At 39.3% G+C, this 20,194-nt stretch overlaps 1 protein-coding gene across 2 annotated transcripts in view; it reads right to left on the bottom strand.

Moving 5' to 3' along the window:
• TPP2 (tripeptidyl peptidase 2) overlaps window positions 1-18,915 on the bottom strand; it is a 49,293-nt gene extending 30,378 nt beyond the window's left edge. For both annotated transcript variants that reach the window (XM_054271652.1, XM_054271653.1), the window contains exons 1-12: window positions 18,709-18,915; window positions 12,716-12,844; window positions 10,894-10,989; window positions 10,380-10,484; window positions 9,591-9,715; window positions 8,717-8,880; window positions 7,332-7,486; window positions 6,305-6,381; window positions 5,648-5,775; window positions 3,755-3,854; window positions 1,640-1,788; window positions 1,396-1,511 (exon numbers count right to left, since the gene is read on the bottom strand). In XM_054271652.1, coding sequence (XP_054127627.1) covers window positions 1,396-1,511; window positions 1,640-1,788; window positions 3,755-3,854; window positions 5,648-5,775; window positions 6,305-6,381; window positions 7,332-7,486; window positions 8,717-8,880; window positions 9,591-9,715; window positions 10,380-10,484; window positions 10,894-10,989; window positions 12,716-12,844; window positions 18,709-18,870 — 1,506 coding nt within the window. In that variant the 5' untranslated portion in view covers window positions 18,871-18,915. The remainder of the gene's footprint in view (window positions 1-1,395; window positions 1,512-1,639; window positions 1,789-3,754; window positions 3,855-5,647; window positions 5,776-6,304; window positions 6,382-7,331; window positions 7,487-8,716; window positions 8,881-9,590; window positions 9,716-10,379; window positions 10,485-10,893; window positions 10,990-12,715; window positions 12,845-18,708) is intronic.
• Window positions 18,916-20,194: the final 1,279 nt, after the last annotated feature.

The raw sequence follows: 20,194 nt of genomic DNA, 5'->3' as shown, positions 1-20,194 counted from the left end.
AAAAAACAAACAAGGTCAAGTCTCCTCTGCTACAAATACACAAAAAGATTCCTATTCAGAGATTACACTGGAGAAGAGGACTTCAAGGCCCAAACCTACTATTCTAATTTAGGTGACTTTTTCATAGGTGGAGCAACACTAGTTAAAGCATTCAAAACACTTATACTATAAGAAGCTGAGCAATTAACAAAAAAGGCAATGGAATACCCATACAAGTCTCATATATTGATACAAAGTAAAAGAATCAGGTCATGAAATCCAGCTCTGGGTTTAAGTACATGAGATGTGACAATCAACTCACATAAAAAATTCATCTTCCTGTTTTAAAAAGACACCTTTCCACCTCACTTGCTATTTTACTGACTACAAAAATCTTAAATTCTCTTCTATTTGACAGCAAGGTACCTTCACCAGTGAAGATTAGGGCACTCTCCTTTGAGACAAGTGGACATACAACACCTCGTCTCCAAGATCAATTCTAATCACATTTTAGTACATGATTTATTCATAGGCCACTAAAACACCAAGTATGATTGGTCATTCTATTCATTCTATTTTTTTATTTGATATGGCTACAACCACTGCTGCCTTCTGTATCAAACTCAGCATTACAGATGTGCTTAATAGGCATTACCTACTAGGTTCTAGCATCTCCAGAACTTGAATTTTTGACTAAGCATTTAATAGCTGGCATTTTGAAGCACAAGAGAAAAATCTTAGTACTTCTATTAGACTAGGACAGAAGTGACTGTAGGCAAGAACCAGGCCCAGCTGTGTAAGAACATAAGCTAATGCATAGGGAGACAGTCAGTGTGCCTTTACCATATACAGGATCACATCACAGATTTCCAAACGACTCTGAAGCCCACAGGAAATGATGAGCACTCAGACTGTTCAGTGCAGGCCTGCAGCAAAGTCACTGTACAACTGCAGCTGTGCTTCTCTGTGAACCAGCGTGGGTATCTGTTTTCACTGCCCAGAACTTACAGACCCAGTTTTTGTCAGGACAGAACAAGTTCAGCTGTCTCTGACAATACTTAAAAACATTTTTGGACATTAGGACAGAATCTAGGTGCCCATGTGGTGCCTAAATCCACATGTGGGTGATAAAAACCTACATGCTACTTTTATGTCCATGGATCTTTTTGATCAGCCTAAGAATGTGTCCAGTTATCACATTTATTTTACAGTACCTGCATGCTGAAACTGGAAGAACCTTCTCATTCCTCCTCCCCTCCCACTACATTCCCTTCCTCTTCCCCAGTGAGATTTGAGAATCAAGTAGCATGGAACAAACTGAGTGAGATCACCTCAAAAGCTGTTCTGGCTGTTTTATGTGTTAGTTTTTCACCAGCAGTTATTTATATTATACTGGGCTTTTTTGCTTTCAAATACCTGAATAATACCATGTCCTTGTGCAAATACTTCTATGTTTTCAGCTTTCACTGCAGTATTTTCTAATGCTCTTCTGACAGAATGAACAGTGTAATGAACATTATTAGCTTTGAGTCCTGAAATTAAAAATAAGAGTGTTACTAGATACAACAAAATATTTGAAAGTGACAGCATTTTTTTAAGAGGAAAAATTATCTAACCTCTTTTAGATGATGCATCTATGTTGAACATTGTAGCACTTTACCTGACAACACTAGCGCAATGCCTCCACACGCATTGGGAGAAGACATGGATGTGCCATTCATGAGCTGTGTTCCTCGCAGAGTCCAGTTTGGAACTGAAGCAATAGCACCTCCTGGGGCACTGATACTCACTCCAAGGGCTCCATCAGTGCTAGCATTAAAAAGCAATGGTTAAAACACCAATTTTTTTTTTTCTGCACAATTTAAGATAAAGTTGTCAGTACATTAAAAAAAAGTTCCCTTTAGAGAATACTCACTGCATTTTACTTCACTAAATCCACTAAACCCAAGAAAAAGCATGCCACCAACTAACAATTTAAAATGTCATGTTAATCATCAGCTGTGCCTGTTTCACAGTGAGAGGTTTCTAAATTTTCCACTCCTTCAATATTCTCCACAAGGCTTGAGTTTAGCCAGCAGAGTACTTTCTGGGATTTGAATTACAAAATGCACACAAACCAACCTCTTAAGCACTTCAAAAAATAAATTCATATTCCACATAGCCTATTCAATGGTTATTACTTCTAAAGAAAAATAGTAAAAGGAGGAGGAAGGCTAGAAAAGATCCAAAACCTAGACTTCTAATTTTGCATGCTGACAGTTCACTACCAGGTTAAGTTTTGAATTTACAAGCCTGAAACAAGAGGGCAAGGGGAGAACACATAAAAAGTAATGTCAAGACATAGGTCAGGATCAGCTGGGCCTGATCCCTAAACCCCACTTCTTCTTTCACATGCATATTTAAGAACAGAGCAACTGTGTGCCTATGGCACAGTTAGAATAACATCTAGTCTTCAACACTGTAAGCCAGATATGCTCCATCTTTCTTGCTCTGGACAGACAAAAATTGCACTACTTGAATAAGGACAGCACTGTGCCTGAGCTATTTAGTTCTGTAGAGAGGCAGGATATTTTAGGGTGCTTATATCCCACACTAACAGCTTCATATGTCTAAAATACATCTGAAATCAGAATATTCCAAGTATGAAATGGCAATTGACATCTGGACATATTTTATGATAGCTGTATATAAACCCATAAAAAGGTTCTGCATCCCAAAACCTTGGGACAAGCAGTGCACAGCACATCTGCCTGAAAGCCTCTACTGCTTACTGGGACAGACCGATCCCTACATCAAGACTGCTCTAGCAAACCTCAGGAGCTCTCCAGTCATCTGCATACTGCACCCTAAACAAGGAGAATCCTCCTTCGGCCAGACATGGCCTTTCAGCTGACTATTTTACAGGGCACAGTGACTAAGCACACAAAAAGTGATATGTGTGTGTGTGTGTCTATCAAAATTAATTACAAATCAATCTTCCTTTCTCAGCTGAAGGCAGAGAGCACATTTCTCTTTTCCCTACACAAAACACGACAATCCTTCATCGTAAGATTCTTGAAACAATATACTTGCTGGTAAATATAAACACCAGAACAGCTAGAGAACAATTCCAAAGTCTAAACACAAGCAAGAACTCAAGAAAAAATGTTACTATTGTTTTTGTTTGTCTATCACACTACTATCAGATGCTTCTAAGAAATAAAATAAAAATTGGAGTTTACACTGCCCTTAAAATTTCTTTCACACATATTTCAGAAAATTTTCTGTAGTGTAAGGCAGAAAGCAATTTTTCTGCCCACTCACACCTCTACTGAACCCAAAAACACCCTTGAGTAAATTACACCATCACAGCAATGTCACTGTCACAGAACTAACAACACTGCAGTAACAGTATTTATTTTAATCTTCATCACTTATAGCACATTTAACTTCACCACACTAACCTAATGAAATAAATGCTATAGAAAAAAAGTAAACAAAAAAAACCTAAACAAATTTCCAAACAACCTTTCAGTAACTTTTATCATCTTTGAATAGATCTGCACCCAAATACTCTTCTGGAAAATACAGGCTGTGCTGAGGCAGGTCCATGCTATTCCCTCTCCTCCAGGAGTTCTAGATCCCAATACATAAAAGTGTTACCAGAAGAGCAGGCTAGTTATGCTCTTTTCACAGGGAAGAAATACGTTCATTTTGGTATTAGTGACCCAGTTTAGATTTTTGAGTTATATCACCTGAACCCCAAAGTAATCAATTTTCTTGGAATATAACCTACCTAGGCCCTCTGGATGACCAAGTGTACTGATTTGCTGGCAGTTTTTCTCTCAAAGAGTATTCAGCAACCATCATGTCAGGTGACACGTAGGCACCAACACCTGTAAAAAACATTCAAGCGTTTTAGATGTAACATAAATTTTTATTAAGAACTAAAATAAAATTCTTCTGTGGTTTTAACTCTTTATGAGAAGAATTCTTGCTTGACATTTAAAATGGAAACACACATTTTCCATCTCATTAAATCCAGATATTTTTGCAAGGCTATGCAGTAACAATGCTGATGGGTGCACACTGTATAATAGTAAAATATCATGCAAAATTCCAAGTTTCACTTTTATTCAGTTGGAATATAACCTTCTACACTTTTTTCTCAACAGGTAACTCATACATTTCTTCTCCCTCTCCTGCACCTCCTTCCTCTGTTTACACTGCTCTGCCACAAACTACAACAACTGCACGTCAGAGCAATCCATGTGAACTGGTTCATATTGACGTGGCTCCCAGCTACACTCCCTGGAGCAAATGACCATATCCACACATCTCACTCAGGAGACAGTCTTTACTGGATATCCGTTCCAAGCACACAGAGTATGTAAATGACTGCATCAAAGCCTGATAAAGTAGCAATCGTAGAAGAGAATGCCAAGGATGCACACTGCAGCTATGATTTTGTTTACAGCACAAGCACTACCATGGTGGTACAAAACTACCATACCAAGCTGACAAATTTGGCAAGGCTGTCTCTGTGTGAACTAAGCCAACCTGTCAGCTGTATTTTGCTTTACCCTCAAAAAACAAAAACTCTATCTGGCTCACTCCAGATGGAGGACAGGAGCAAACTACTTGGCATGCAGAGTGAATAATCACACTGTCTCTAGAGTGATACAACTAAGCTGAATTGACAGAGTAGATGCACTGTAAGAGCAAAGCCAGTGCAGACCTGAAAAGAGCTCGTTAGTTCCAGTTCCAACCCTCAGTCTCAGTAGAGAATTAATAGCAGATTAACTTCCAGAAAGTAATCAGCATTAATTCTACTAGCTGCCCTGGAATAGCAGCTCTCCAGCTTCCAAGATTTCATGCTAGTCTCCTTACATACTGGTCTCCTTGCATAAGAATTCTGACACTTAAAAAGCATCTTGTGTAATGAAGCAGTGAGACAAAAAAGGATTTATTTAAAAATTAAGACTAAGGAAGTTACCCTTGAACGCCAGACATTTTGCTGAATCTTATAACTCAATATATTAGCCTATCAGAAAAAGAATTTTAATGACAGTAATAGACTTGCACAGCAGTGACACTGCAGCTGGAAAAATTCCTCCCCTACATGAGGGCTTGTCTAGATCCTAGCATGGGGTTATTTTCTATCCAAATTAAAAACATCTGTTCCACTAAAAATAAAAATTAGAGTATCTGATGAAGACAGATGATCGAAAACTGTAGTTCTTACAATTCAAAATGCATTGCAATACTTCCCAGAAGACTAATTAGAATCCAACTTAGAACCATATTTTCCTAAGTTGCATTTACCAGCAGCTATGGGTTGGAGCAAAGTGGTGTGCTTAGATAGTTACAGTTGAAAAAGTAATCCTGAAATATTCAACTAAATCAGACCAAACATTTCTTTTGCAAATTTTATACAAAGCCACATTAAATCAAGATCATTTGCCTCCCACCTCTTTTCTACATATGTAAGGTGTTGAATTGTATGAAGATAACAATCTAAATTTGTATACCTAAGCATAGAGCAAGTGCTTCTCTCAGAATTAACCTTGTAGCACAGCAGGCATTTTTTTAGATTTTAGTTCAGCAATCAAACATGGTACAAAAGTACGAAGTTTGAAAAGACAGAAGCTGAATAAGGTCAAAAAACTTGCCTAAATGAATTATTTACCTATTACACTAGATGTAGTTCCACCAGGACATCCAACTGTAGAAAGGCAAGGACCATTATTTCCTGCACTTGAAACATAGATTACATTGTGTTTCCACACTGCTTCATTAATCACTTCACAAATTCTCCTAAAGAAAGAGAAAGAAGTGAATCATTTACTCAACAATATTGCTTTCTTCCCCAGGACAAAGCTCCCATTTCTAGTACAACCTTTGACCATTCACCAAACAAGGAAGCTTATGCAGCCTGCTTCCCACACCTAGCAGAGGCGGTTCCAGTACAGAAGCTGACCACAAAAATATCTTCTAGTTTCAAAAAGCAGTGAAAATTATGTAGTGATCCTAGGTCTTCAAAAAATACCTCACACATCATGTGGTGTTGCAACTATAAAAGTTCTTTATTATGCTAAAATATTATTTGTGTATGTGTTATAAATCTGTGAATGATATATTTATATACATATTATAAATGAAAAGCTTTTTTCAATGGGTTTACTTCTTTCAAAGCCAGTTTAAAACTTATACTGCACGGTTTCCAACTTATGAATCATGTGAGCTTGAATGGTTCACTCTTAGCCACTAGCTGACTTACAGAAAACTCAACAAATACAATTCTACCTCTGTGAAATTAAAATACTTTAACCACAGTACTACTCACCCAGAATTTGGCCAGTGTGTTGCTTCTCCATAGCTGTAGTTGACAAGATCACATTTGTATTTTATTGTTTCTATCATCTGATAAAGTAAAAATGGAAGTGAAAATATGTGCTAGTCAAAGAATGAAAGTGACTTCAGGAATGACAGAAAACATCTGCTTAAATAGATTTGCTATGTATCTCAGAAAGACAGATAAATCTCTTGAATCTAGAAAATAATTTACTGCAGCCAGATAAGTGTTATTTTCCCAAAGAACTAAGAAAATTATAAAACCTGTTCCCTGAAAAGCCTTATTCTTTCCATGTTCCCAGCTATAAATCAAGACATTATCCTAAGAGAAAACTGCAGACAGCACTACTATTGTCTCAAGAACATAAAATTCTCCTTTCCTGTGCAGTTTGATTGAAGTACAAAAAGTTGCAAAAAAGTTACTGTTCATGTTGCTACATCAAAATATCCTATGGACCACAACATAGTCTTTTCACATCCTTTTCTTGAGTAAAATCTTTCCTTATCAATTCATTACACAGAAAAGCTCTTGGGTCTTTCAGCACTAAAAGGAATCCTATTTTTCCTCACTCTTAAGAAAAAGAGGTAACACAAACATAGGTAGATACTTGCCTCTATTCTAGATCTGAGTAACTATAAAAGATACACTGACAACACAAGTATGCAAGTAACTGCTCTCATGCATCAAGCTAGTCAGACACTGCAAGTCTGTTAGCCTGGAGAAACTCTAAGAGCTGTATGCAACCTAAGTCTTGTTTTATATTAAAACACTAGTCTTACAATAGGCTTTAAAATAAATTCTAGTTGGTTTTAGGTGTTTTGGCTGTGTTATTTATTGCTTAAGGGTTTGGTTTTTTTGGGGGGAGTAGCTTGGTTTTTTTTAAATTTTTGGTATTTTTGTTGGAAATACTGTAGAACCATAAAACAAAGCCTATAAACAAGTAGGGCATGAAGTTTCACAATATTCTACACTTAAATCACACAGCTGAGATTAACAATTTATTCAGTGAAACACCCACAGCTCTTATGAGACCAGTGCCAGTTTCCATTGTACTCAGTCTCGTATCACCAATCTTGATTGCAAGAATCTGAGCTCCAGGAGCCACACCATTTCGTTCTGGTTCTTCTGGAAAGTATCCAGCTGCAATACTAGCCACATGTGTCCCATGTGCTCCTGTGCAAAGGAAAAGTATGTTTTTTCAGTGGACTTCATTTGTAAGAATTCAATATGCTACAGCTCAATTAGTTTTCACTTATTGAGCTGTAAGCACATAAATCCAGTCAGTGGCCAGTCACCAGTGCTGCTGATACCAAAAGGGTGACAGCGTTCACCAGGAATCAGCAGTGGAGCCAGACCTGTTCAATATTTTTTGATGGTCTGGACAAGAGGATTGAGAGTATCCTCAGTCACTGTGCAGACAGGCTGGGCAGGAGTGCTGATCAGTTGGAGGATAGGAAGGCTCTACAAAGGGATCTGGACAGGCTGGATCAATAGGCTGAGGCTAATTGTATGAGGTTCAACAAATCAAAAAGCTTTTTAAGGAGAGAAAGGAGGCAGCAGAAAGAGAGGAGCAAAGTATTAACTTAAAAGTTACTTTGAAGGCTCAACACTTCCTACTCAAAGTTATGAATACTACACCTGAGACAACTCAGGTAGCAGGCATTAAGAATAGAAAACAGAACTGCACAGAAACACAGAAAGGAACATCTCAAATAAGTTACCATCTATTTAGAAATCTGAACTGCTTATGTAGCCCTACTGAGATGGGATATTTTCATGAGGAATGAAGAGCATTTTTCAAAGCAAATGCATCCATACCATCCCAACCACCCAGTCTGCTTCCAAAACAAACCATGATTACTTAAAGAATACTCTAAAACAGGTTCAGAGTGGTTGGAGCTACAGTTATAGTGACATCTGGCATAACAAAAAAGTTTGCATAAACCTAAATTAAGATCAATACCCATTTTGATCATGGGTATTATATTTCAGATTCTTAAAGTAAACAAGTACAAAGGAGAGCAACTAAAAATCAATCATCATTCTACATTTAACAAACATAACAAAAATGGTTTTTTGAAAGAAGGTTCTCTTTAGTTTAGCTTTTAAGATACATGTGCATGTTAAAGAATACCTAAGTGGGCACATTCTATGTATTCATGCTTATGTACATAAAGTTGACAATATTTCATACAAAAATGCAAGCAAGTTTGGTAATGAGCTATCATTACAGAATTTAGTTCAGGAAATATGAGTATTGATCTTAAAAGTCGTAATAACAAATGCTGTACTACGACAGCTGCCTCAAGCCATTCCAAGTATCAGAAACAAGATCCAATACAATTACTGCTTCTCATGATACCTACTTAGCAGCAAAATGTTTTTAAGATTATTTTCATTTACCTCCACTTGTCACAATAGAAAGGAGGTTTCCATCATCATATATATTCACTGAATAATTCAGCATCTCAGATGTTCCAAAAGATCCATATTCTTGAGCCTCTTTGTAGGTTCTCAGCACTGTACAGTTGGCTAAGTCACCACTCTCACTTGTATCTATGCAGGCTCTGTTGACAAAAACAAACAAACAAAAAAAGGCAATGTCCCAGCTGCTGCAAACTTTAGATTACCTACCCTCTCCAGCTGAGCACAGCGAAAAGACTTCAAGAGTTTGGTTCTGTGTTTTGGTTTCTTTAAATAGTTCTTTGAGCAACTACTTTAAAACTTGATTGTTTAAAAGATTCAGAAACTATGAAGTTATCTAAATAAAATTATTTTCACAACAGTGCTAAATTCAAATAACTCTGTATTTGAAAAGCAAGAGTATGAAAATTTAGGGAAGTTCAAGGAAGAAATTTTACTAATGGTAGATGTTCAGTTCTTGTACACAAATATTTGAAGTTTTACTGTTTTGTATGAAGCACATTATCAGTAAAGAAATGTGCCATGTTACATCCTGAAGTCTCTGCACAGACACTTGTTCTGTCTTATTTCACATCACCAATGGATAGTCAAAACAGTTTTATTCTGCTTCAGAAGAAAAATCCCATAAGCTTACACTCATTTCACACTGTCTTCAATAAGACTTTATTCTATCCCATCTTCATTTGGGACCAGAATTTTGTCAAGAAATTCAACTAATACAGCACAACTATTTTAAAACAAAAAATACTTAAAACCTCTATAAAGAGGGCAGATATAAAAGATAACAAGTCTTTGATGCAAGCTAGTGTTTTATGTAAAGAACAAGATATTTTAGACAAGTTTAGTCATTTACCTCCAGGTCTCACCATCATACCACACTACACAATCATATACTGGGCCAGGATCACTGTATTTTTTCTCAAAAGAATTCAACAATTCCACTTGATTTTGAAGTTCTTCCTTTATTAGCTTATTTACCTAACACGGCAAACAAAATTAAATTAGAGTATTTCCAAAATTATTACAAGATGGGTAATCCTACGTTCTTTTCTAGTGCTATACATTTTTTCCATTACTTTCTCAGCAATGTTAGACTATCCTAGGAGTAACAAAAATCTAGAAGTTAACTGGCTTTCAACAGTGCACTATTCATTTTTGGCCTATTATGTACAACTACTTCTAATTTCTGTAAACGTAACATTTAAAGCCATTATTTTCTTAAAGACTATTAAATGATAAAGTAGTATCTGAGGCATTTCTGGTACTTCATTAAAATAGTACACAGTTTACACAAGAAAGAATATGTTTAGAAAATTCCAGCTTTGAACACAGCAAATATGGTGGTCTCAAAACATTGCACATTAAATTGAAAACAAAACTTACTGAAAATATCCAACAAATTTTTTGAAGTAATCCTATTTTCATATTTGACACCAACTCTCAAAAGTAAACAACACTAAGCAAACTGAACAACCATGCATAGAAAGACTTTCAAAATTAATCAGAAGATACACTGGCAAATTACCTGCCAAAATACTCACAAGTATCTTTCTTTCACTCATCTAATGAAACATTTTAATGTTGTCAACCAGAAACAAATTGTTGCAAAGAACAAGTTCATAAAATTAGGCTTCATGCAAACCTGTGAGGGAGAGCTATGAGCAGCATCAAATTCTTCTTGTTTCCTACAGGCCTCTGCTAGAGCCAGCCTGTGAACAGGATCCCAGAGCTTTTCCTTGCGCTCTTTCTGCAAAATAAAATCAGAGGTTCCTCAACATGCTAAGAAATATATGTCAAAGTATGAAGTCTATAAAGATAACTTGAAAATTCTGATTTGAGACAATGGCTAAAAAAGTTTATACAATAGAATAAATAAGCATAAATTGCCATACAACTTAAAAAAGGGGCTGTCAGTAATTTCTGTACTTCTAGCCTCAATGGACCATTGTGAGGAGGATTTCCTAGCCATCCACCTGTTGCTCTGAAAAAATCACAGAAGAAATGGAATCAATAAAAATCAGAGAGAATACCATTTAAGTGCTGGTTAGCAATCCAAGTATGTTAGCAAACCACATGCTGTAGTGTTCTAACAAAATTAAGAAACAGAACTGTAAAATATGACTATATACCAGAAAGAAAAGATAATTCATCCTTACCTGAATCCTCTCCTTAAGAGCTTTAGGATAGATATCATAACCATTTTTTATGCCAATGTGATATTTGCCTGAAGGATTTACCCAGTTTGCTGGAATCTACAGAAAAGTACATTTAGAAATAGGTTAACTAATGGCATTAAAAGAAGTCCTCAAACAAAAAACCCCAACACTGTGTAAGACAGATTAGCAGAACAGATCTGCAAATACTGCCAATTTAATTCTCTGTCTCCATAACAGTAACTACTGCACTGTTCCAACAACATGACATGGCATTTTCAATCCAGCTCCCAAAAAATCAGTATCAGTTCATGTGACACTGCCATTGAACATCTTTAAGCATTAGTTGCTCTGATAGTCTATTTTTAAAACACAAAGCCCCAGCTTTACTGAATTTGCTGGGTGTGGGGAAATAACAGTACTATAAGTGAAACCTAACATGAGCAAGTATGGCTGGAAGCCATGACAAACATCTGAATATCTCATTTCACAACTTGATGCAATTTAGACTCTGTATATCAGGATCTGCCCATCCTAGTAAAAAAAGTAAAAGAGCAACAGATTTAGCCTTACAATCATCTTCTGTACAAAATTATGAAGAAAGCTGACAGTATGGAGAGAGCCAAAGATGTGATGCCCCCATATCACATCATCAATCCCATCAGGAAATCAAGAACATGTTAGCAACATCAGTTCTGTGTACCCAAGACCTCTACTAGACTGTGTCCTTTCTGGAAACCCTACAGCATTTCTGCTATGCATAGTGAAAATTCAGTGAGTCTACAACCAGGTCCTCACAGATTTTTCAGTCTCTAAATCGATTCACTACGAGCTTAACACAATTCCTCTTGTAGCTCATGCAAATGTGGAAAATACTAGCACTTTTAAAGACACTACTGTGTCTGATATTTTTAAAATATATTAGCACATTTTCTTCAGCCAATTTCCAAAGCTGTATCAGATACTGGTTTGAACAAATAATTAAATTATTATCAGGTCCCCAAAAAAGCCCTGTACACACCCCTATTCAGCTACAGAATAAATTAGAAATAAAGACATACAAAAAGTGTAAAAAACACTAAGCAATCTACACAAAGATGAGCAAATGCAGCATTAGGTTTGGGTAAGATCTGGTTAGCTGGTTTCAGTTGGGCTAGGGTTGATTTTCTTTACAGCAGCTGATATGGGGCTGTTTTGGATTTGTGCTGAACACTCCTAATAACTCAGGGATGTTTCAGCTGCTGCTGGACACTGCTTGCACAGAGTCAAGGCTTTTTCTCTCACCCATCCCAAACAGTGAGCAGGCTGGAGATGCACAAGGATTTGGGAGGGGACATAGCTGGGACAACTGATCCCAACTTGACCACAGATATATTCCATACTATACAGCATCATGATCAGCATATAAAGCCAGGGAAAGAAGGAAGAAGGGGAGTCATTAAGAGTGATGGCATTTATATTCAAGTCACCATTTGTGTGGAGTACAGCTTTCCTGGACACGGCTGAACACCTGCCTGCCTATGGGAAGTGGTGAACGGACCCCTTGTTTTCCTTTGCTTGCATGCAAGGCTTTTGTTTTACCTATTAAACTGTCTTTATCTCAACATGTAAGTTTTTTCAATTTCACCCTTCTGATTTTCTTCTCCCCATATTGTCTGGGGAAGGCTGAGTGAGCAGCTCTATGGTGCTTAGCTGCCAGCCAGATTTAAACCACAACATCTGGTTAAAAGGAAGTAAGTTTTGCAAAAACCAAAACAAGTGCTAAATTTGCTGTTAACCAAAGAAGATGATGTCCAGTGGTGTCTCTGTACCACCAAATAGTCACCTTTAAAGTTCTTCCAGAAAGACCAGTAATTTCTCCATCTTTAGGTTCTGCAATGGTACATGTAGTTACATCACCACTGCCCGTAGTGTCAATGATATCAATTATCTTCGGTTTCCCATCAGTTGTAATCTGAAAATATGAGCACAGAAAAATTGGGCAATGTACTTGATTAGTACCTTAGCACACAAATCAGGAAAGTTTTGTTGTTAAAAATATCAACTAGCTTTTTCAGACACCCAACCTTTAATTGAAGGACATAAAAGCAACTTGAACTCAAAATAAATTTTCAAATAACTAAGAACAACATGTCCCTCATTCTGGTTCATACAAATCCTCTCCTAATTCAAAAAAGGATTTAGAAGAGAAAAAAGTGAAAACACTATCAACAAAGCACAGGCAGCCTCAATTTAAAACCAAGCCTAAATTTGCAAAAAAGCTATTTGCAAGAACTACTATTTGTTGTCATATCATTTGCTGCGTTGCTTGTGACCCCTCATTCTGGACAAATTTTATAGTAATGAATGCACAAGTAAGAAAATGACAGGTGCTGAATTACAAGCTCTCACAAACTGGAATCTCTTAACTCAGCTTAAAGGAACCTAAAAGGGACATAAGTTACTATTACCTTATTTTTCCTCTTTCAAAGATTCTGCTTTGTGTTTGAATTCATTTGTACTGTTAGCAGCTACAGCTATATACACCTAATACTTCTACAAGGAGTCTGGAAAGATGTTATACTAGCCTCCCAGCACCTAAAAAGGGCCTATAAGAAACATGGAAGCAATTTTTTACATGGCACAGGCAGTGATAGGACAAGGAAGAATGGCTTTAAACTAAAGGAGACTGTCAGACCAGTTTTAAGGAAGAAACTTTTCACTGTAAGAACAGTGAAACACTGGAACAGGTTGCCCAGGTGGATGCCCCATCCACCTGGAAACATTCAAGGTCAGGCTGGATGGGGTTCTGAGCAATCTGATGTAGCTGAAGATATCCCTGCTCCTTGAAGGGAGGTTGGAATAGACAGCCTTTCAAGGTCCCTTCCAACCCAAACCATTCTATGATTCTATGAATTGATCACACATACATATTTTTACAGTTCTGTATCAAAGACTGATTAAAAAAGAAGATATCAATAATCTTCCTAGTATTTTCTATACATTAACTACACTGAAAGTGAAAAGAGCTTCATATTCAGAAAAGCAGCAACATTTGTTGTTTTCTACCATTTAAATATATGGTATTTTTGCCTTTATTCTATATCTATAATTTTGATGTTAGATATAATATATGGAAGGTTATTTTGTTGCAATAATGCTCTAAATTGTGAATACCGCTACTGGAAGCTACCAACACATTCAAACTGTTTCATAAAAGTCACTCTGCTGCTGCCAAAAGGACAACAGTCAGGTTCTTATCACATCTCAGCAAACAAGGATACATACTTACATGGTCTCAAATTCACGGCTTAAAAAAAAAAGTAACAAACAAAAGCCCAACCAAAACCCATACAATCCAAAAAACAATCTAGAAACTCAACAACAAAAAACCAACCCAAACAAGTAACAAGCGACACCTCCAATGAAAATGGGCTTAAACAGCTTAAAAAAATAAAAATAATCAACCCCAAATATTCCAAACCCATAGCAACCATAAAAACAGCATCAATTTCATTTTCCAGAAGGTAACAAATACTGCTTTTGAATAGGCTTGCTAGGGAAGAACTTTCATGACAGAAACCAACACTCTACTCTGTTCACAGAAATTCAAGTTCACTGGAGAAAATCTTAAGAGCATCTTAACCTGGTAAAACATCGACCAATCCATAGTTACATAGTAGTGAAAATTTACTTGGGGAACAGTGTGTAGGCACTAAACCATACACTTTTCAAGCATTTGTAATTAATGTCTTCAATGTTGGCCACAATTCACACAAAAGTCAAGAGCTGCTCCAATACGAAAACAACTGCAAGCCAATCCTGACATTAGCAGCACCTGACACTTTTCAACATGCCTCTACTCAAAGTCAACTATTCAGTGATCAAAGTACAAGAAAACAAGAATGAAAATGTAATCCAAGGTGACTTGCTTGAAGGAGGCAAGTTATACAGCAATAGGTGGCCAGAACACAGATTTATGCTGCAGCAAGCTTGGATAGTTTTAGGAGTTGTTTCCTAGCCCAAAAAACAAGGTGCACCTCCTACACTCTATGGCTCTCTGCCTCATAGCTGAAACCCAGCAGGCCCATACATGCATGTGAGTTTGTACTGTCAGAACCAAGAAATCAGAGTCTTTCAGTCAGACACAAGACCCTGAGAGTTTCAGCCGGTGTAAGGCTCAATTCCTAAGAGCCGCAATCCAGACAGGTTCAGGGTAACTCAGCGCAAGTAAACGATACGGCGGCTCCTGCTACCACGAGCGGCCCTTCGGCACGCTGCCCACCAGCAGCAACGCCAGAGTGAAACTCGAGAGTTCAGCTCAGTTTGCTTTTGCAAATCTTGTCATTCTGAGTTTAAAATTATAATAAAAATAATCAAGTGCCCTTGATCAATTCCCTCATGTCAACAGAAGAGTCCTGAAACAATGAATTGATCACAGACAGAAGGTACATTCTAGTACCTTTTGCATTAGAATTTAAAAAAAAAATATTTTTATACAATTAAAAATATTTTATACTGTGTTTAGAAAAAAAATCCCCAATCCTGTCTTAATTATTATAGCTTGCCTATAGGCATTTAAAAAACAAATTAGTAGTTTAAAACTGAAAACTACTTTGCTGTTTATACATTTCTGCTTGAAGTTTTAAAATCCTACTTACATGTTAGTTCTGACTTTGTAAAGCAGATAAGTTAGTAAACTGAGAACACTAAAATTAATCTGTGCGCATAATCTTGGCAACTCATACAGGTTATAATAGAAGTAGAGGAGCACCAGTATCTTTGACAATCACAACACAAGAAAAAGGAAAGCCAGATGTATTTTAGCCTGTTTTTGCCAGCCCATACAATCACTGACTCCAACTGTCAGCTACTGCAGCCACAAGAGATGAACAAGTTCTTCAGCACTTTGGTCATGGGACAGCTGATCATCATCATCACAAACAAAATCATTTCCAAGCAATTTTTTTTAACTCAGTGCTGAAAAGCAAGTAAAATACAACTAGTTGCTATTGCTAAAAACATGTCACATAAAAGCACAAGTTAATGTTAGTAAATAATAATTCCAAATGCCACTTTACAAAATAAATAAATTTGCAAGAAGCAAAATGAACTGACTTATCTATCATGAAACATAAGAGGCCACAATAGGAACAGGGAAAGGACAGGGTGGGGCTGAGCAAAGACTATACCTATACAACCACAACACTTCATTAAATGCATCTAAAATTGCATCAGTCACTCTGCCTTAATGAGAATTACAAACAATGACTTGGCAGACAGCAGGAAATACATTCTACCAAGAGAACTGAAAGAGGGCAAAACTCACATGAAAGAAGCAGACAAACTAAACCTTACAGTTGGCGTCAACTGGTGGAAAAGCAAGGGAAGAAGAGGTGAAAGAAATTCCCTAGAAGGCACTGGTTCCAAAGATTCATAAAGAAAAGGAAAGTAAGTACAAGCTAGAATAACATTTTATGTATCAAAGAAAGCCAATCAACAGACAACAGATCTAAGAAGGTTTTCTTAACTATTCTCTCTATAGCAGCAAGCGTCCAGGGAAGAACAGAAACATAATGATATTTCCCTGTTAAACTCTGTCCCCAGATCTTTCTGTCCTTCAGAAAGAAAACAAACAGTGCTATCAATGTTTACAAACCAAGTCACAGAATCAACAAGCAAAGAACCCTACCCAGGAATGAAACACTATGCAGCAGCTAAGAAATTAACTGTTTTGTTTTGATTAAGAACTCCACTATATCCAAATCACAGTAGCTCATTTTAGCTTGTAATAATCATTGTCATTAACCAGAACTCAAAGTTGTAATATCAATTAACCTTGCTAGAGGTTAGCAACTGATTCAACATCTTATAGATCTAACTCTATGCCAGGCCAGGAACTGACAAGAAGACTGACAGTAAGAAAAAGCAGCAGCAGGAAAGATGGGTGTAAAAAAAAATTTCAAAAATTGTCCCAAGGTTAGAAACTACTTCTTGCAGTACAGCTATGCTGTGTCACTGCCTATGCCCAGGACACTGATTCATTGCACTGAGCCAAAATGTAAACTGGCAAATGCTCCAGAGAGTGAGAACATTCTTTTGCTGAAGAAACACCTACAAAGCTCTTCTGGACTGGGTGCTGCCTTTGCCTCCTTTATAACTCCCTGTGTAGTAAGTATCCCCTGGCTGTACTTTAGCAAGCCCCTTAAGCCAGGTCTATTAAGTGGGCAGTGTGAAAAGATCACACAACTTCTTTACATATTTTTCTGACAACCCTGCAAACTTACTCTCACCCACTGCAATGTGAATTACACATCCTGCTCTTCAAATCTTTTACTTCTTCTACAAATCTTTTACTGCATTACCCAAAATTTTATCCTGTGTGTAAAAAAAGAAAGTTGGAGAAAACTGATATGGTCAACACAGAGATCATGATGCTTCATAAATACCCCTTATGAGCCTTGGGTTACCTATATCAGAACAAAGCTTCTCACTACTGCCAATAAATTCATACCAAGGTTTTGTGGTTGTTGTTGACCACTACTCATTCATAACCTCTAAAAACTTAGGGGTTTTTGCTTTTATATGTGAAACTTCAGAACTATGCACATCATTCAATTTATATTCACACCTTCCTAATTGTCTTCCATTACTTTCTGCTCTGCCCATGGTATTGCCATGATTTCCTTTTGGCTAGCTTTCATTAAGATTTCCAATTACTCTTCCACTCACCCACAACTTCTTACCAAAAGCACCAGCTTTATTTCAGCTTAAATCAACCGAAGTGACACCTGGCTACTCCTTCCCTCCATCCAACCCGTCCTCTTAACTCATCCTCTAGTCTAACCCCATCCCATAAGGAGTCATTTCAGAACACGGAACTAATGATCTGCCAGGGTCAGGTCCCTGAATGAGGTCACTTAGGAGTCAATTCCACACCAAAGAAAGGATGGAAACCAACACAAGCCCTGCTTAGTCAAAACAAAACAAAGGATTCAGCGTCCAAGTGAGTTGCATACAACTCCGAATCATTCTTCCACGGACTCTTATACCATCACTCGCACATAACATGTTGACAAAAAATCTAAAGCAGCAGTGACACAAAGGGCCACATGCAAACTTGCAAGATAAAGAAATGTTAAGAGACAAAGGTTACAAGAAATAAGTGCTGAGAAATGCCCAAACTGACATCACACACAGAAATTTACAAAACCGACACGGAGACATAAAGTTGGCAGATCAAAAAAATAGCTGGCAGAATCAAATTTGATACAGACTGTTACTGCAATAAAACGCACGAGAAATACAAAGAGAAAGATGGGTATGCAAATTGTGCCATAAATACACTTTTCATGTAAAACACCTAGGCGGCTGTGCGTAGCCTCGAGCTACCTACTGCCGAAGTAACGCAGGTTTAACCAAAACACAAAGCGTTCTTTTATAATGAGCTCTGCGCGAGAAGGCAGCCCCGGAGATCCAAGTGCCGTGACACGCCTGCGGACGGCTGGGCAAGGAGCAGGATCCGCACAGCAGCAGCCCCGGGGGTGACCGGTGCGGATCCCCGGCCACGGCATCTCCCCGCCCTCCCGCACCCGAGCCCCGCTCACGCGTGCGGGGCGGGAACCGAGAGCGAACACAAACCACGAGTCCCCGGGACAGGGACAGTCCCCGGGACAGCCCTCCGGGGCCTCCCCCGCTCTCGCCACCGCTGCCTCGGGCCGCCCGAGTGCCATGGCCGACCCCGTACTCGTCCCCGTCCTGCCGGGGTCGCTCCGGTAGGACCCGGAAGCTCCTTGAGAGCCGCGGCCGTGACTCAGGGCCGCCGCCGCCCCGCTCTACCTGCATGCCAGGCGCCCCGGGGTCCACGCCGGTGTCCAGCACGGCTAGCAGCACCCCCCGCCCGTCGAAGTCGGGGAAGCGGGCGAGGAAGGCGGCGGCGCCGGTCTCCTTCTTGGGCAGGAGCCCGTGGAACGGGAACGGCTCCTCGGCGGCGGCCGCCATGGCGCGAGACCGGGGCGCGGGGCCGGTGGGGACAGGCTGCGAGAGGCCACGGGAGGGCGGCGCATGCGCGGTGCCGCCCCACCGGCCCGCGGGAACGCGCACCCCCTGGCGGCCCGCGGCGCGAGCGGCACCGGAGCTAAACTGACCAATAGGGCGCCGAGGCGGGCGGGGCCTGCTGTGCAGGCAGCCAATCACGGGAGGGACGCGTTCCACGCGCCGGGGCTGTGGCGGCCACGTACGGCGGCGGCGGGAGCCGAGGGCACCTTCGGTCGCCGGGCTCGCCCCGCCCCGCCCCGGGGGTGCCGGCCGGCCGCGGGCTGCGGCCTCGGACCCTGCCCGCGGCTGTGCGAGGGTCCCCGGCGTCCTCCTAATCGCAAACGGAATCACGGAATCACTTAGATTGGAAAAGACAGCTGAGATCATTAAGTTCAAGCTATGACCGAACGCCGTGTCAACTGAGTGTCAACCGAGTGTCAACCACATCACGGCACTGAGTGCCAAGTCCAGCCTGTCCTTAAACACCTCCAGGGACGGTGACTCCACCATCTCTCCGGGCAGCCCATTCCAATATCTAATCTCGCTTTCCATGACGAATTTCTCCCTGGTGTCCAAACTGAACCTCTGGCACACGTCTTGAGGCCATTTCCTCTCAGGCAGTCACTTGCTGCCTGGGGGAAGAGGCCGACCCCCACCCGGCTGCACCCTCCTGTCAGGTGGTTGTAGACAGCAGTGAGGTCTCTGAGCCTCCTTTACTCAAATAACTGATGTGCAAACATTTACTTAGGCATGTTTTTTTCTTCTTCTTTTTCTGCTGATTCATTGTTCAGCATAAGTAGGTGCCACGGTGGCAGTACCAGTGCAACTGTTTAGCAAAGAGCAGAAAAAAACCCCAAAACCAAAAACCAACCAACCAACCAAAAAACCCCAAACTAACCCCCAACCACATAAAAACAAATAAACAACAAACAAACAAATCAAGGAAACCCACAAAAACCCCAACAAAACAGCTCCCACAAAAACAACAACAGCAAACAAACCTGAAAGACTACATAAAGGGGGAAAAAACCCATCAAACCAAAAAGACTATCTAAAGGCTAAAATAAAAGTTTTGCTGAAGTTGTTAAGGGAAAATCTCAACTTTGAACAGAGATCAGAGGTTTCAAAGGTATTCTAGCTTTCATGCTCACATACAAGTTTGCAAAAGAACCTGAACTATGGAGTGCCAGAAACACAGAGAATGTCTTTTGGAAAGATGCCTTGTTTGTAGTGTCTGACATGTGCTCCTTCAGCCATTTTAGCTGGTAATAAGTGTGAACCTGGTTGA

This window comes from Melozone crissalis, unplaced genomic scaffold (assembly GCF_028551555.1).
Source record: "Melozone crissalis strain CALT ecotype California unplaced genomic scaffold, PUWL_Pcris_2 ptg000013l_1, whole genome shotgun sequence".
Classification (NCBI taxonomy): Eukaryota; Metazoa; Chordata; class Aves; order Passeriformes; family Passerellidae; genus Melozone; species Melozone crissalis.
The sequence above is the reverse complement of the archived record's forward strand: the minus strand, read 5'-3'. Positions and strand labels throughout refer to the sequence as shown.